The 19269-nt window shown below is 39.8% G+C and overlaps 1 protein-coding gene across 1 annotated transcript in view; it reads right to left on the minus strand.

The window, feature by feature from the left end:
• The window catches only part of LOC122550751 (mitochondrial intermediate peptidase-like), a 156126-nt gene that overhangs the window by 94114 nt on the left and 42743 nt on the right, over positions 1-19269 (minus strand). The window contains exons 7-10 of the mRNA XM_043691957.1: positions 14554-14710; positions 14427-14475; positions 11111-11171; positions 3823-3875 (exon numbers count right to left, since the gene is read on the minus strand). Of these exons, the coding sequence (XP_043547892.1) occupies positions 3823-3875; positions 11111-11171; positions 14427-14475; positions 14554-14710 (320 nt within the window). The remainder of the gene's footprint in view (positions 1-3822; positions 3876-11110; positions 11172-14426; positions 14476-14553; positions 14711-19269) is intronic.

A 19269-nucleotide genomic window follows, 5' to 3' on the forward strand; every position in this document is an offset into this window, starting at 1 on the left:
AGTGGCAGAAGTTCATCAATACAGCTACCAGCTGGAGTTCCTGAACAGACCAGTTCTTGCCACTAGATGGAGTGCAGGAATTAAGAGTTCAGAAGTGACAAAGTCAGCAGTAGAGTCAGGAGAAGAATCCCAAGGACAGGATAAAAAGGAGAGGGTGACGTCCACGGCTAGAGATAAGGCACAAGGAAAGCAGCAAGTCCCAAGTTGAGGTTGATATTGTTAAACAGTTAAGCCAACACTCTTAATGACATTAAAATGAAATGACGTTAAAATAATCAAGTTTAAAAGGGGACTTAATGCAACAAGTGTGAGTGTACCATACATCATCTTGACTTGGAAATATATTGTCGTACCGTTGGTGACACTAGGTAAAATGCTGGAATTCCCTCCCTAAAGGCATGTTGGTCTACTTAAAGCACATGGACTGACCTACGAGGAGACTATTAAGATGATATTAAGAACTCTCAGTAAGGATTTTTTTCACAGAAAAAGAAAGACTGAGAACATTGCATAATCCATGGCTAAATGGGAAAGTTAAAGCAAATTAAAGCAGCACTGAACTATTACTGGTAGGTCAGAAGATTGTTGCATCTTAAAATCTAACAGAAGAATAAAAAAAACTAAATAGTGCGTGAGAAAAATCTATTTAGCAATAGAGCAACTGCTAATCATGGAATCCGTACAGTGCGGAAACACGTCTTTCTGCCCAACAAGTGCACACTAACCCACCGAAGAGCACCCCAATCAGACCCACCTCTCCCTATTCCTGTAATCCTGCATTTCCCATGACTAGACCACCTAGTCTGTACATCCCTGGACACCTTGGGGCAACTTAGCATAGCTGAAAATGTGTTGCTGGAAAAGCACAGCAGGTCAGGCAGCATCCAAGGAACAGGAGAATCGACGTTTCGGGCATAAGCCCTTCTTCAGGAATGAGGAAAGTGTGTCCAGCAGGCTAAGATAAAAGGTAGGGAGGAGAGACTTGGGGAAGGGGCGTTGGAAATGCGATAGGTGGAAGGAGGTCAAGGTGAGGGTGATAGACCGGAGTGGGATGGGGGCGGAGAGGTCAGGAAGAAGATTGCAGGTTAGGAAGGCGGTGCTGAGTTCGAGGGATCTGACTGAGACCGCCTTCCTAACCTGCAATCTTCTTCCTGACCTCTCCGCCCCCATCCCACTCCATGCGGCCTGTCTCCCCAATATAGAGGAGGCCACATCGGGTGCAGCGGATGCAATAGATGATGTGTGCGGAGGTGCTGGTGAATTTGTGGCGGATATGGAAGTATCCCTTGGGGCCTTGGAGGGAAGTAAGGGGGGGGGGGGCGGTGTGGGTGCAAGTTTTGCATTGATCTCCAGCATCTGCAGTCCTCACTTTCTCCTCGCAACTTAGCATAGCCAATCCACCTAATGTGCACATCTTTGGACAGTGGGAGGAAACCCACACAGATATGGCAGAATGTCTGCGTGGAGTTTGCATAGTCACCCGAGGGTGGAATCGAACCCAGGTCCCTGGCACTGAGGCTGCAGTGCTAACCAATGAGCCATTGTGTTGTCCCCTAATGGGACAGGATGAATACTATGTGGCTCATGCTGGTATCAATGATTAGGTAGGGAGGGGAACAAATTAATGAAAGTAGATTTCCAGGAGCTCGGAGATTAAAAAGCAAGATCTCCAAAGCAGTAATTTCAGGATAGTTCCCAGTCCCACAGGCTGGCTAGCATAGAAACAGGAGAATTGAGCAATTGAATATATAGCTGGAAAATGTTGTGAGGTGGGATATCAATTTGGGACACTGGAACCAGTTCTGGACAGGTGGGACCTGTAACATGATGCTGACCATCCTGGGCAGAACTAAGACCTAACATCCTCACAGAGAGATTTGAAAGTGCTTTTGGGAGCTTTTAAACTTGATGATAAAGGGATAGAATCCTTAGAAAGAACTCAGATTCAAAGGAGGCAAAACTCGTTTAAGGAAATATATTAAGCAAAAGTATAAGATAGACAAAGCTATGGCAAGCTCACACGCAGTCAAATGGAGAATGTTACAAAGGTTGAATGTACAAAAAAAATGTAAACATTTGACAATTTTGCTGTGTATGGAAACTGACTGACTAAATAGATTCCAAGGATAAACCAACTTTACAGTTATGCCAAAAGCTTGGAGAACCTGCAGTTATTTTCTTTATACCAGAAAAGGCACAAGGAAAGTTGAAAGTTTTTTAAAAATGTAAAGTTAAGCAAGTGAACAGAACAAAACTATTTCCAATTGCTGAAGAGTCAATAACTAAAATCAACAAATATATGATGACTGGCAACAAACTAGAGGCTACAGGAGTAAAAGTATTTTTTAAAACCTGTTTAGATTTGGAACGTACTGCCTGACAGATGGACAGAGATTCAAAAGCAGCTTTCAAAATTAAATGAATGCTCTTGCAGCCATAGTACTTACATTGTTACTCAAGTTCAGTTTCTGATCTATTGTAACATCCCCAGGATGACGACAATTGGGTTTCCGCGATGATAATGCCACCAAATGTCAAGGATAATGGTTAGATTCTCCTTTTTGGAGATGGTCATTGCTTGGCAATTCTGCAATGCAATGTTACTTGCTACTTATCAGCCCAAGCTTGGACGTGATCCGGATATTGCTGCAAATCAACACAGATTGCTCCAATATTTGAGTAGCAGCCAATGGCGTGCATATTGCCACTTCTGACCTTATGAAGAAGGGAAGGTCATTAATACAACATTTGAAGATGGTTGGGCCTAGGATACTACCTTGAGGAACTCCTGCAGAGATGTCCTGGAGCTGAGACGACTGACCTCTAATAACCTTCTTCATTTGTGCCGGGTATGACAACCAGAGAGTTTTCCTTTCCATCCTTCCCTGCTGGCTTGATGTCAAAGGCAATCATTTTCACCACATCTCCGGATTGAAAGATTTTTTGCGTATGTTTGGACCAAGGCTGTAATGAGGTCAGGAAGTGAATGGCATTGGTGGAACCCAAACTGAAGATCACTGAGCAGGAGCTTGCTGAACAAGAGCCCCTGATAGAATTGTCAGTGACCACTACATCATCAGCAATTGGACGGATTTGCAGAATTTGTACTGTAGCATTCCATGATTGCATTGTTTTCTCTTCCAAAATTGAAGTACCACGATTATCTGTACCGGCCACCACACTAGATTGACTGGCTAACTTGGGAATGGTTTCTCACCTGAAATCCAACTGCACGATGGCACTGAAATAACTATGTTGCCAGTGGAAACTCAGTGATGCTAGAGAAAGTACCTTCAAAATAGGTCATCAGGCCCACAAGCTTAAAAACAATCCAATCCATTTGACTTTCAGATACCTCTGGTTCCCCAGAATACATATGCTGGTAAACTGCAGCATGACATTTCACTTGAAAGCAAACTTCCATTTGAAATTGCAACAAAAGATATAAATAATGAACAACCAGGAAATTATACTCCATAGCTACCTGGATTTTTCTAATTTTCCCTCAGTTCTCAACAATTGCAGGAATTTTTTCTTTATTAATTCCAAACAACCAACATTAAATGCTTAAATTGACCATATACTTGACAGCGAACTATGCCCATATCTGCACAAATTTCGACTGACATGCCTGAACCAACAACTGCTGAATAAAAGTAGTTTTCTAATTGAGAATTGGGTCATTAAAACTAGGATCACGAAGGTTTTAAAATATCTTTAAAGTTCAGCATGCAGTTAGTTCTAAAATCAAAGTAATTAAATTAGCAATAACACTTACCGAAATTACACATCAAAAAAAAGTTGTACAATGCCATATCTTACCTTTCTGCACGAAGCACACCACTATAGTAAGGGTGATCCCAAGGCATCAGTTCCTGCAACATTAAAAAAGTGCTATTAAACATTGCTATTTTATATTCCATTAAGATTAAAACATGTGTAACTGTTTGACAACTGTGCTTTATGACAGGTAAAAAGGCCAAAAATGGTCATTCTTTAACAATTTCTCTTCTCAAATATCAAGGTTTCCACCTCATCGGCAACAATGAATGAACTTTATCCTTTCATGAATTTATCAATTTGCTTTCAGGTTTATGGGTCATTGACGCCTAATTTTATTTTGAACCATAGTTAGCAGTAGCACTTCAGCACAGCTCCCTAGCAAGAAATAGAAAACACCATTCACTTTCCAAACTAATTGCTGTAGACAAACGGGTTTGAAGATTAGATTCCCTAGACTGGAAACAGGCCCTTTGGCCAACCAGTCCTCACTGACCCTCCGAAGAGTAACCCACTCAGACCCATTTCCCTCTGACTAATGCACCTAACACTACAGGCAATTTAGCATGGCCAATTAACCTGACCTGCACATCTTTGGACTGTGGGAGGAAACTCACACAGACATGGGCAGAATATGCAAACTCCACACAAACAGTCGCCCGACGCTGGAATCGAACCCAGGTCCCTGGCGCTGTGAGGCAGCAGTGCTAACCACTGAGCCACTGTACTGCCCCCTCGTGAAGCCACAATCTCTGTCAGGATTTCCACATAATCGCTAAGTTAGACATGGATACTTCTTTCCAACATCTCATTTTGGTAGAAGGTGAAAAGGTAGCAAAATTTCCATCCTGTACAATATTCCTCAATATCAACCTCAGTACACCAGCAGTGCCTTTCCTTTTCTTGTTTCGAGTTTCAGACTTGTCAAGGACATTTAAAGAAATAGAAAACAATTATTTTATCAAGAGTGGCTTTGCTTGCCAGACATCACCTTCTTGAAAGGGGATTCCTCTATCTGCAATTACAGCCAATATGAATAACACAAGCACATTAGATCAGGATAATTTAACAGCATCAGCTAAGGCAAATAAAAGCAGCATAAGCAAATTGAATGCTGGAACTCTGAACTAAAAATACTGAAAATATTCAGTAGATCAGGCAGTTGGAAAGAGAAACCAGTCTAACTTTTCAGTTAGACAGTCTTTTATCAGAATGTTTATGAAAGTTATTGTTTTTGGCACAACCATCCAAAATGTATGTACATTCACAATCTGGAAATGTATAACGTTTGAGATGGTGGGCTCCATCTACAGTTATTTGGTACATAATGTTGCAATTTTGATTTAAATTCAGTTTTTATATTAAACTAAAAACATCTCAGGCACAAGCCTTAGCCACAAGAGTGGGACTTGTTTCTTTATTGTCATTCAAGATCTTTAAATAATCAATTTTTAATTGAGTACTTGAGTAGTCACGTGTAAGAAACTAAGAGATTCTGTTCCTGTTGTAGGGTGCATCTCAGTGTTGGATAAATCTTTTTTTTCAGCTTTCTCAGATTCTACATTCCATTTGTTTTATAGACTGCTAAATTGTTTGAAATACACTTAATTCAATACTAACTAAATTCAACACTTACTATACAATGATCTTAAATATCCCTTAGTAATTCAGATTTCCTATCATACAATTTTTTAATATAGATAGCATGTGGAATCTACACATACTTTAATCAATGAACAAATCTATACCAGCTATGCAGATGTCTCTTGATTAAACCTGTGAGGTATTATCACTGTAGTTCTACATCCCCCTCCTGTCTGCTTTCTTATCACCTTAATGGTGCTATTCATACTTATAAAGGTTGTTACACTTTATATCATTGATTCTTAACTAGTTTCCCAGAGCAACGGAAACATATCACATCATTCCAAGTGTTTTGGCTTAATTTCCCATCATGCTGAGAAAAAAAGTGATCATAGCTATATTCATTTTTGCTAAGGTATTAAAGTGTATTTAAATATCAATTTTAAGTAAGTGTCTCCTGATGTAAAGGTTGAATCGTTTAAACAACACAACAGTTTCCAAACAATGGTTTGGTACGGAAGCTAAAAATGGCAGAAGACAGAGACATACTGCTGAGGTTTTCCATCTTGCACACATCAGGACAAAGGCAAGAATGTCAAATTCCAAACAATCAACAAATCAAACCACAAGAGGAAAAAATGTCAATTGGTTGGCAAAGTCAACTGCAGCTGGCCTTGGTTTTACCATGAAGAAAACAACAATATGATTTCATGACTGTTCAGTAAGTGCTATCCAATCAAAATATACTCATAGCTACACTAGCAACCAAATTAAGATGAACAGTCAAACTCATAACATAATGCTTGCTAGAAGCAGCAAACATTCATATGCAGGGACAGCTTGCTGTAAACAAAGGAATATATTTAACTCTGGTGTCTTTTCTTTTCAGTTTCCAGAGAGCTCAAGAAACTTTTTCAGTCCCCTTTGATTTCTCCTTAGCAACATCTCAGCCAATGTCCACTTGCTAACCAATCAGCAGCCTTGTTCCTTATGGTATAAATTGTGATTATAGTTTGGCATTCTTCCATTTGTGTCAGTAAATCAAAACCAAAAAGCTTCAGCAGTGTCTTTCTCTCTTCAGTAATAAGACCAGCTTTCTTACTCTCTGTTGGCATTGTGCTTTGCTAAGAAAGTTTACCATGCCGTACATCAGGCATTGTGGCAGTACTACTCTCTGACAAAAAGAGAGGGTCTTACAACAATGGCCCTGCACAGCCGCCAACTTGCCTTTGACAGCATCTCCAAGCCCATAAACTTTGCTATCTTGGAGAAATGCAGAAGATGCATAGAACACCACCACCTGCACACTATCTTGACTTGAAACCATATTGCTATTTTTTTCATTGGCACTGGGCAAAATTCTGGAACTCCTTTTCTAACAGCACTGTGTTTATCGCTATACCCCGAAGACAGCAGCAGCTCATTAGATCAGGTCACCACTAAGTTCTCCAGGGAAATTCGGCATAAGCAAAAACATGCAGGCCTAGCCAGCAACACCAACACACCACAAACAAATGAATAGAGAAAACAATCATCACTAGCCATTTATATACTTCCACTATACGTTCCAGATGCTCAAGCAACTCTTATCCAGAACAACAGAGAACACACATGCAGCATCGAATAAGAACATGTATGTGCAATACTGAAACCTTAAGCATCAGCTTACATCAGTCAAATTGTTACATGAGCTACATTTCCAGGCCAAGTCTTGCCAGATTTAAATTGGCATTTGTTTTTAAAAGGTTTATTGAATTTGAAGAGCAATTTTGTATTCACTTTTTGTTTTAATCCAACATGGGCACAAACTTCAACCATTAAATCAATACAGCCTTCTTCCTTAACTTGATAACTTTGACCATTGTAGTTGCTTGCTGTGATACCCAAGAAACTGGAGCAGCTTCAGCATCTGCTCAATTTTGGATCAACTCTTTACTTATTGGCTTTCTAGTATTTTATAAGGGGAGACTGGAAAGGCTGGGACTCTTTTCACTGGAGCTTAGGAGGTTGAGGGGTGAGTTATAGAGGTTTATAAAATGATGAGGTGAACAGCAAAGGACTTTTCCCTAGGGTGGTGGAGTTCACAACTAGAGAGCATATTTTTAGGGTGAGAGAAGAAAGATTTAAAATGGACATGAGGGGCAACATTTTCACACAGAGGATAGTTCATATGTAGAAGTGGCAGACACAAGTATAGTCACAACATTTAAGACATTTGGACAAGTTCATGGAAAGGAAAGGTTTAAAAGGGATTTGGGCCAAAAGCAGGTAAATGGACTAGTTTAGTTTGGGAAACTTGGTCAGCATGACAAGCTGGACTGAAGGGTCTCTTTCCATGCTGTATGACTCTACAACTATAAAGTCTAACTGTTCCTGATTAGTAGTTGAGTTTCATTGATATAACTACAGACATTAGGAGACATAGACAGAGAGAGAAAAATCACAGAATTATAAATTTATAGCATGGAAGGCAGGGATTCATTTCATGGTATTCATACCAGTCAATAAATAGCAATCCAGCCTAATTTCCCTTTCCAGCTCTTGGCCAAAAGCCTTGTAGGTTCCAGTACTTCAAGCGCACATTCTAATAGCTTTAAAAATTACAAGAGGATTTCCTGCGCCTCACAGAATGACCCAAACTCTAAATAAAAGAAACTGGAATACCAACAGAGACAGAGGTCCAAAGGACCACCCCTGACATTTGGTGGGCAGACAATGCAATCAAGTTCAACATTACTCTGACATGAATGACATCCATGACATCTGCCAGTCATTTATGGCTTAGTTACTAAGAATCAGTTCCTCTGAGGCTTAAAGATGGGGCAAATCTGATCAAGAAAGGGGAAACAGTCAAAGCCCATTAGGGGGAGCATTTTGAATAACATTTCAATCAAGAATTCACTGTTATAAGACTAAGGTATTGAAGCAGAAGTAGGCCATTTAGCCCATCACATCCACTCAATCATTCAACCAGGTCATGGCTGATCGTCTGAGCTCCAACTCCACTTTTCCACCTTTTCCCCATAATCCTAGAAAATCTATTAGCCTTGAATATACTCAACAATCTAATCACTACAGCCCTATGCAGTCAAGAATTCCACAAAATCACTACCCTCAAAACAAATCTTCTCATCTCTTAAATGTATGACCCCCCCTCATTTTGAGATTATACTCTCTGGACCTAGACATACATACAAGGGGAAACACCTCTCTGATTTACATTGTCAAACCCATTAAATGATATATGCTTCATAAAGATGCCCTCTTATTATCCTGAACTCCACAATCTCTCAAGAAAATCTCTTCACACCTAGGATCAACCCAGTGGAACGTTCCTTGGATTATCTCCAATACATGTACACCTTTTGTTTAGATAAGGGTATCAGACTGTACAGAGCATTGCAGCTGTGGTCTAAACAATGCCTTGGAGAGCTTTAGCAAGCCTTCCCTATTTTCATAATCCCCGTTCTTTGAAATAAAGGCCAATATTCAATTTGCCTTCCTTATTAACTGCTGAACTTGGATGCTCACTTTTTGGGATTCATACAGAACATTCCCCATATCTCTGTACAGCAGATTTCTGCAGTCTTCCCCTATTTAAATAATATTCGGCTTTTTTTATTCTTCAAGTCAAAACCTCACAGTTCTCCACATTATATTCCATCTGTCAAGCTTTTTCTCACTTACTTAAACCATCTAAATCTCTCTGTTGATTCCTTGCATCATTCTCACTGCATTGTTCCATCTATTTTTGTGTCATTCACAACCTTGGCAAGAGTGTATTCACTTCTGTCATCTAAGTCATTAATAACATACTATATTGTAAATAATTTGTTCCCCCAGCACTGATCCCTGTGGCACTCCACTAGCTGCAGGTTCCTGGCTCACCATTATTTCCTCAGTCTCATTCCCTAAGGTCCCAAGGTGTTGACAGAGATGTATGCAATCCTATTCCACAACACCCAGAGAAGGGGTGCTCAGAACTCCATCTCACCTATGGAGAAGTTAAATGCCATCACACCAATGAAGAACGACAAAAGCAGCAGATGATAATGGAAATAATAGTAAAATTTTTGTAAGTACTAAAAAGAAATCACATTACAGCTCCATATCCTCATCCCACGGTCTGGAATGAAAAATAAGTCCCAAATGGTCTCAAAGATACCAAGACTGTGCCATCTCTAAGAAAGAGGAAAATCCAACTGTGGAAGTGACATTTAAGGAGAATCATTGCAAGAGCCATCTAAATTGATTGACTACGTTTGCTGAAGAGTTACTTTCCTCACATCTCAACTTGGGTTGGGTCCACGAAGGGAAAGCTTACCAACAAGAAAAATGATGCAATAAATGTTTATAAACAGCAATTTTTGACTTGTTAAAAGCCTTCATGCTTAAATTGAGAAGTGCTCTGCAGGTTTCTACTGAAAATGGATGCCCTCCAAAATTTCTCACCATTCTTCACCTGTTTAATGATGAAACATGAGCAGTGATCTTTAGCAGTGGATACATCACAAAGCCCTGAGGCTAAGTCAAGAATCAAACCAGGCTGCGTCAAAGCCCTAGCTGCTCTTCATAGTTACAATATTCCATTAGACTAGAAACCCCCTGCTGGAGGGTAAACTATTTAATCTTTAATGACTCCAAACAAAAACGCCTTCAGGCACTGACCACCAAAACATTTATGATGCTGAAGTCCTGTGTTGGAAACAGATCTTCAGACAATCTTTGGCATCTGTACTGATGCATTTGAGAAGTTGGGACTAATACTCAACACTCAAAAGACCAAAGACTTACAACAACAAGCACAAAATACACACGTTGCACTTCCATTGATTAGGATTCATACCATATGCCTGAAAATGCATACTTTTAATACTATGGAAGTTATCCTGTTCCAAAGGCCGGCACTGACAAAGACATCCAAAATCACCTGGAGTCTGCTGATGCAGCATCAGCTGCCTGGGGATGCAAGCATTGGAAGATTGCAACAACAGGACTGAAGCAAAGCTCATGGCTCCCCAAACTGCTGATATGTGTACTATGCAGTTTAGGACTGAAACATGAACAATATAAAGGAGGCACCTCAAAGCCCTGGATTCATACTATCAATGCGGGCTGCAGAAGATCCAAAATAGCATGCAAAAGAATAGTCATGTTAGCAACAGTGACCTCTCAAGCAGGCACCACAAAGCATCAAGGCTACAATCTTTTTTTTTGAATCATAGAATCTTTAAGATGCTGATAGAGGACATTCCGACCATTGAGTCTGCACCGAACATCCGAAGCATTCCCACCCAGACCCACCCCATCCCAGTAACCCTATACTTATCACAGTTAATCCACTACCCTGCACAACCCTGGACGCTACAGGGCAATTTAGCATGGCCAATCCGCCTAACTTACACATGTTTGTACTGTGGGAGGAAACCAGAGCACCCGGAGGAAACCCATGCAGGTACAGGGAGAATTTTCAAACTCCGTAGATCTCTACCATCAGTTTCATTTGAGTTGGTCTCAATCTGAATATCAAATTCCAGGCATCTAATCCAGATTGAAAAGCACAGCAGGTCAGGCAGCATCCGAAGAGCAGGAGAATTGATATTTCGGGCAGAAACCCTTCATCAGGAATGACCTGGGGCTACAAAATCTTAACAGACATATTATATGGTATACTTTTCCAATCAAAGGTGTAAATAAGGAAGACCACAGTGTAAATAAAGTTATTTAAGTTGGAGAAAAGACTTACAGAACTTCTTGGATTTATTCTTTTCTTTATTTCTTGCATCATACTAAAATCTTTTACAGTTCTGCAAGACAAAATGCAGCAGTTATGAATCCCCAGTGGATTCAAATGTTGGTAAAGATAATCACAAAACAATGGAGAGACATAAAAATCAAGGTTAATAGAACAACAATTTGCACTCATATAGTATACTCAACATCTTAAAACATCCTTCTGCACTTTACAGGGGCATTTTCAAACAAATATTGGCACGAAGCAACCAAAAAGTTGACCAATGAAGTAGGATTTTTGTTGCTTATTGGAGAGAGAAAGGCCGAGACCTCAGCATGTAAAGGCACAGGAACCAGGGAAAGATATTATTAAAACTAAGGTGTAAGAGCAGAGGTATTTGTAACAATCTTCAGTGCTCCAGTGACTAAGAGTGGATGATCCATTTCTGCTTCCTCAGCCAACTTGATTCACTCGTGACAAAAAAAAACTGAAAGCACTAGATATTGCAAAGATTACAGAATCTGACAACATGCCAACAATAATATTAAAGATTTGTGCTTCAGAATTTGCCATGCCCCTAGCAAAGCTGTTTCAGTACAAACTACAACACTGGCATCTACTCAATAATATGGAAAATTGTCCAGTTATGTCCTTTACATGAAAAGCAGGACAAATCCAAGCCAACCAAATTACTGCCACATCAGTCTACTCTCGATCATCAGTAGAGTGATGAAAGTTGTCATCAGCAGCACTGTCAAGCAATAATCTACTCAAATGATGCTTAGTTTAGGTTCCACCAGGGCCATTTCACTCCTGACCTTAATCCAGAGGGGAGTCAAGAGTGACTGACTTTGAAATTCAAGCCATGTTTGACTGAGTGCAGCATCAGCAGCCCTAAAAAAATTAGAATAAATTGGCACAAGGCACAAAACTTCGTTGGTTAGGGTCAAACCTAGCAATAAGGTAAATGGTGTGGTTGTTCAGTCATTTCAATTGTGTGGTTGTTCAGTCATTTCTGATTGCATCAGAAGCACTTAATCTCCTACAATTCTGCTAAAGATTATTTTAGGTACAAGATAAATAAATTCCAACTAATTTTTTTTTTAAAGTTTATTTTTAAAAAAAGTTTTTGTTAGTTGCCTTTTTATATCTTCCCCATCCTGCAGGGTTTTGGAATTGAGAGATGCAAGAGAGATCAGGAGGGGCCACTTGAAAGGATTTAAAAACAAGGATGAGAATTTTCAACTCAAGAGGTTACCAGACCAGGAATCACTGCAGGTTATAAATACAAAGAGCAAATTGAACTTGGTATGTGGCATGATATAGAAAACGAGTTTGCTGGTGCAACAGGCAATAAGGAAGGTAAATAGAATTTTAACAACTGTACAAGACATTAGTGAGACTGCACCTGGAGTATGGTGTACAATTTTGGTGCCCTAATTTGAGGAGGGATCTAATTGTAATGCAGGCAGTTCAGAGGATGTTCATTAAATTGATTCCAGAGATGAGGAGCTTGTCTTGTGAAGATAGAGTGAGCAATTTAGGCCTATACTCTCTATAGATTAGATGAATGAGAAGAGATCAAATTGAGATATGTAACATGCTAAGGGATTGACAAAGTAGATGTAAAAAGGTATGCTTCCTCACTTTGGGCAACCTAAAACAAGGAGGTCATAGTTTCAGGATAAGGGGTAGCAGATTTAAAACGAAGAGGAGGAGGAGAAATTACTTTTCTCAAAAGGATTGAGACTGTGGAATTCACTACACCACTGTGTGGCTGATGCTAACACATTGAGTAAATTGAAGGAGTTTGACAGATTTTTAATTAGTAATGGCTGGAAGGGTTATGGAGAAGAGGCAGGAAAGTGGAGTTGAAGCCAAGATGTGATAAGCCACAATTGTACCAAGTAGTTTAGTGTGGCTAAATTGCCTACTCCTGCTCCTGGTTCTGACATTATGTTCTTTTTGACAGCAGTTAGCTAAATTCCGGTTTATACAGTGGAGGCCAGCCGACAGAGTACGAGAATAGCTGTGGGATAGTGTCAGAAAATACAGTGAGAGCAATGAAGAGAATGGCTAGATTGAGGAGTTTGAGATTGAGCATTGATCTACCTAATGTTCAATTGGAAGAAATTTCTTCTCATCCAATACTGGACATCGAAAAAGGAGCATGACAAACCAGATGCAGTGGAAGCAGCTCATGAAATTATTATATTTTACAGTTGGATAATATCAATGTACAATTGAAAGTCAAAGAGAGTAGGTACTTTAAAAAATACAGGAGTACCTAGAATAATCCTTAGCAGGCTCCAAGAGTTACGGGAAGTCAAGTTTAAACATTTAGTAACCACTGCTGTCAATAGCAAAATGAGCAAAATGACTTTTAAATTTATTAGCAATAAAGTTAGCCAGGCAAAATTAAACAATGAAGTAATCTAATTCATATCTATGATTTAAACCCAATGACCTTTGCTTTCAGCCCCATTCATACAGAAGACAGACAGACAGACAAACAAACAAGAAAGCAGAGTTATGAGGCAAATAATACAAAATAACAAAACTTGCCAGATTGCTTAAGTGACTTTCATAATGTGCTGTTCCACAAGCATAGATGATGGATTCTTGGTTGATTTTCTGAAGATGTTGGTCAGAGCCATCTTTTCAGTTCATTCAGTGGAAGTCAGTGATAGTTATAAGTTAGTCTCTTGTTATCTGAACTTCCAGTACTGCTAGTGGCAGGTTAGGCAGACAGCACTAAAATCTTCAGGTTGTAGCATCAGCAGTCAAACTCCCCTTCACAAAAACCCAGTTCAAAATTCTGGCCTCTTCCTGTCAGACGAACCGTTTCCCCATGAGGAACCAGTTACCATTCAACATCTGCAATCTGTCTGAGCATAATGTCGCTCCTAGACCTGCTGGAACTAATGTCCAGGTAACTTGTAAAGGCTAAACATCTGCTTTCTGGTTACACATACTGCTCTCCCCCTGCCACCTGGTTTCGAAGAGTCTACAGAAGCTTTTGATCACAAGTAACATACAAATAACTTCTAGGCCTGACCTCACAAACAGACAACAGTTTGATTGGTCTTTTTAAAAAGAAAATACAAGCTGCTGCTCAGTCCAAAGGTCATCTTCAGCTCAGTTCTCAGTTCACAGCACCAAACCAAAATTAATAAAATAATGAAAGATCAACAAGGGTTCTAACAGCAAATTTCTACAAGAAATATGGTTTTGAGAAATGAAGGACAAATTGAGAAACTTACATGATGCCTCATACATAAAAACAATGAAAACATGAAATCTATATGTTGAAGAGGCTAAAGCCTACCTTTTAGATAGCTTTTCTGACAATCTTGAGAGGAAATACATCACGGTTTCTGAAAGAGGAATAAAATTCTATCTAATAATGAGCTTGAAGTTAGAAACAAGAACACCACAACCACGATGTACATTACCTGGGTCCTTGGCCATTGTGCCTTTTAATGCCCTGTGTGCAAAGCTTTCATAACCAACTAAGAGTGCCAATTGGTTCCTACAAGCCAATAGTTGGTCCAAACACAGTAACATTTCAGGGTTGGGATACAAGAAGATCTTGTAAGCAGCTTCTCGCACCTAGAGATCATACATAGGAACACATCAGATATTTGAGGGGGAAAAAGGTATTCATTAAGAGAAACAAAAATAACTTTTTACAATTCAAGATTACTACTAACTACCTGTTTTTTCTCCGACATCCACTGGCCTCCTGAATGAAAGCACCAAAGGATTAAATTTTACAGGTAAGAAGGTCAACACAACTGGTGAATGTCAACTAGATGGCAGCAGAGTTGTAGAGTTTGTGAATGAAAGATTAATGAAAGATTTTTTAAAAATCAGTAACTCCTTTGCATACTTGAGTCTTAAGCCTTTGGTGACAGTCTGACAGTTGTCAATTTTAAGAGTCCTTCCAAAAATCAATACCAGGAAGCCACATAATAACACCATAAGACTGAGGCTACCACCACTTTTGTATTTCTGCAGGTCATCTCAAAGCATACAGCATTACCTCTTCAAATATTTATATATGTAAATGGCTCTCAAACCTTCTCAACAGCAGGTTCCTTAGATGGTCTGCAAAGTCTTCATCCTGCCTATCTGTCCTACCTTACCCGCTCATCATCAAAAAAACTCATTAGAATTAACAAGTAGTAAATTAATAAAGAATGACACGACTTTTGATGAAACACCAATGAGGTAATATTGATTTCATATTAGATAGCCAAACTCATATCCAGCTCCACATTTAGCTGATTCTTCCTCTGTTTTCAGCCCCATTTATTCATGCAGTTATGCTGTAACAGTAGAAAAAAGTTGCTTGTGGAGCCACATTGCTGCTGTGTGTGTCTTCAACTTTATTGCACACACGTCATCTGATCTGGATTGAAGGAAGTGATGACCATAGAGATGTGGGCTCTGGCTTATTCTATCACTTGTCCTTGGCAGTGGCAATGCACATCAATATCATGTATTTTGGACTTCCCTGGGCTACATTTATGGAATGACCCTACCACAAGAACCACTGTAGTGCATTGTATAATTTTAAATACAAGCAGTTCTCCTGCAGCAAAATGCAGAAAGACCTGGACAGTATCTTGGTTTGGGCTGACAAGTGGCAAGTAACATTCATACAAAAAAAATGTGGGACAATGACCATCATCAACAAAAGAAAATCCAAGAGAATCATCCCTTGACATTCAATGGCATTGCCATCACTAAACACTCTACTTTCAACATCCTGAGGGTCATCAGCGACCATAAAATGAACTGGACTAGTCACATAAATACTGGAGGCTACAGGAGCAGGTCAAAGGCTAGATAGACATTCTGTAGCAAGTAACTTGCCCCCTTGACTGCCACAAGTCTGTCCACCAACTACAAGGCACAAGTCAGGAGTGTGATGGAATGCTCGCCAATGCCTGGATGACACCATCCAGAACAAAACAGCCCTCTTGATTGGCACCACATCCATTCCCTCCACCACTGGTGCTCAGCAGCTGCAGTGTATACTATTGACAAGATGCACCACAGAAACCCAACGATCCTTAGACAGCACTTTCCAAACCCAAAATCACTGCTATCTAGAAGGACAATATTAACATTCGTTTCAAGAGGGCTAGATTACAAGACCAGAGATGGCCTACTAAGGCTGCATTTGGAATATTGAGAGCAGTTGTAGACTCTGCATCTAAGGATAGATGTGCTGGCCCTCCAGAGGAGATTTACAAGCATGATCCTGGGATGAAGGATTTGTCATGTAAAGTACAGTTGAGGACTCTGGGCTCAACGTAGTTTGGAAGGGTGAAAGGGATCTGTTTGAAACTAACAGAATATTGAGAGGCCTGGATACAGTGGATGTGGAGAAGATGTTTCCACAAGTAGGAGAGATTAGGGCCTGAGGACACAGCCTCAGCATGAAGGGTTGACCTTTTCGAACTGAGGTGAGAAGGAATTTCTTCAACCAGAGGATGGTGAATCCGTTGAACTCATTGCCACAGAAGGCTGCAGAGGCCAAATCATTGCATGTATTTAAAACGGAGATAGTAAATAGATAGGGTCTTTATTAGTAAGGGGATCAAGAGTTACAGGGAGAAAGCAGGACAATGGGCTTGATAAACATACAAACCTGATTGAATACTAGAGCAGACTCAATGGGCCAAATGGCCTAATTCTGCTTTGACAACTTATCAATAATCCCATTATGAATCTTTGCAAAACATCATTTCCACTTTCCACCAGACCAAAAATTATTAAAGGCAGGCTTAGTCCTACTGAATTAAATGTACAATTTTTATAAAGTGATATTACCATAAAGAGTATGGTTGTAAACTTCAGAGTCATTTAAGATGGATGGAAACACTTTAGCCCGACTTCGTACACCTATGCTGTGCAGCATGTGAATATAAATTGTCTTTTATTCATAATAGTTATAAACATTAAAATGGTGGTAATTATTTGAAAAGAAACATTGATTTTGGTTACAATTTAGTCATAATACCTTTTCCTGTTAATGATATTCAGCTAATTTCTATTTACATTGCTGCAAAAGACTTGTAAAACTGAGAGCAAAAGTGTAGAAGTCAAAATTGCTTTATAAATGAGGACAGAGTGTAAAGGGAGGAAGCAATGATAAATCTATTTGGAAATTATCACATTGATTAAAACACACCATACTGCAAGCAGTTTCACAGAAATACCATTATTGCTGTCGGGCATACAGCAGGAATAAGAAACTACGGTCATTGGATTCATGAAACATCATGCTTAAAAAAGACATTTAATAACAGTTTTCAAACCTATAATTAGTTCATCACCTCTTCGATTTGAAAAGTTCCAGGTCAACTTTAATTCACCAATTTAAATGCATCCATGAATTTACCAGTTTCTAAGTATCTATGCATACTGGTTGCATAATGTGCACTCTTTTTTTTGGTCACAACCCTGGAGGTGGCACTTGAATAGATTAACAATTTCAATCAAGACCATAATGTTAAGTTCTTTTACTCTTGAGATTCTTACACATTTGGTGCAACTGCAACAAACCAACTTCTAACTTCTGTGAACAAGATTACATTAGATTACATTAGATTACTTAGTGTGGAAACAGGCCCTTCGGCCCAACAAGTCCACACCGACCCTCCTAAGAGCAACCCACCCACACCTATTCCCCTACATTTACCCCTTCACTTAACACTATGGGCAATTTAGCATGGCCAATTCACCTAACCAGCACATTTTTGGACTCTGGGAGGAAACCGGAGCACCCGGAGGAAACCCACGCAGACACGAGAAGAATGTGCAAACTCCACACAGACAGTTGCCCGAGGCAGGAATTGAACCTGGGTCTCTGGCGTGGTGAGGCAGCAGTGCTAACGACTGTACCATCGTGCCGCAGCAACCAAATTTATTAAGCACAGTACAGTTCAAGCTTTCTGGAGGAACCTTTAACACACACCTTGCAGAGCTTACATGGTCGTGGCAAAAGCTCTCTCTGAATAAAGGAAACAGGCTTTCCCTTCTACAAAACTCCCAATATCACAGTTATTACTGCCCACAAGGCAATTCTCAGCCATATCCTAATAGTCACATGCCACTCAAGATACAATGCAGTGACCACCCACCTCCAGAAACAATGAAATGCAAATTATCCCTTAATGGGCAAATCTGTAGCAAATTGTTTTTTGTAACTATAGAGGAGTAGTCAAATTCTAACTGTAATGTTCTGACTGATTTCTGGATGAAAATGTAAATCATCTCTGAATAGCAAGGAAATGGGCTGTGTAAACATCCCACATTCCACCTTTCAGACAAAGACACACCACCTTACTCCCAGGGCATTCAATTTCTTGCAGGTCAGCAGAGCAAATTAACTCTTTAATATTTTAGTAAGGTATCATACATGGAAATGTGATTATAAAATATAACCAATAAATAAGTACCACAGCTGTGTGGGTAGAGAATTCCAATGACCTGTACAACTAAGTGTTGAAATTTCTGTTCAAATGAATTCAAAATGCTCACCCCTTATTCCGATAACATGATCCATAATTCGAAAATTTCAAAACAGGGGAAATATCGTCCTAGATTCAGGATCACAAACCTGCCCAAAGGGCACATAACCTCCAGCTGATATTTAAGTGCAGTCGTGAAATATAATTTCATAGAATCATAGAGATGTACAGCATGAAAACAGACCCTTCGGTCCAACCTCGAAAATTTCAAAACAGGGGAAAATATTGTCCTAGATTCAGGATCACAAACCTGCCCAAAGGGCACATAACCTCCAGCTGATATTTAAGTGCAGTCGTGAAATATAATTTCATAGAATCATAGAGATGTACAGCATGAAAACAGACCCTTCGGTCCAACCCGTCCATGCCGGCCAGATATCCCAACCCAATCTAGTCCCACCTGCCAGCACCCGGCCCATATCCCTCCAAACCCTTCCTATTCATATACCCATCCAAATGCCTCTTAAATGTTGCAATTGTGCCAGCCTCCACCACTTCCTCTGGCAGCTCATTCCATACACGTACCACCCTCTGTGTGAAATAGCTGCCCTTTAGGTCTCTTTTATATCTTTCCCCTCTCACCCTAAACCTATGCCCTCTAGTTCTGGACTTCCCGACCCCAGG

The sequence above is a fragment of the Chiloscyllium plagiosum genome, chromosome 6 (assembly GCF_004010195.1).
Source record: "Chiloscyllium plagiosum isolate BGI_BamShark_2017 chromosome 6, ASM401019v2, whole genome shotgun sequence".
In the NCBI taxonomy this organism is placed as follows: Eukaryota; Metazoa; Chordata; class Chondrichthyes; order Orectolobiformes; family Hemiscylliidae; genus Chiloscyllium; species Chiloscyllium plagiosum.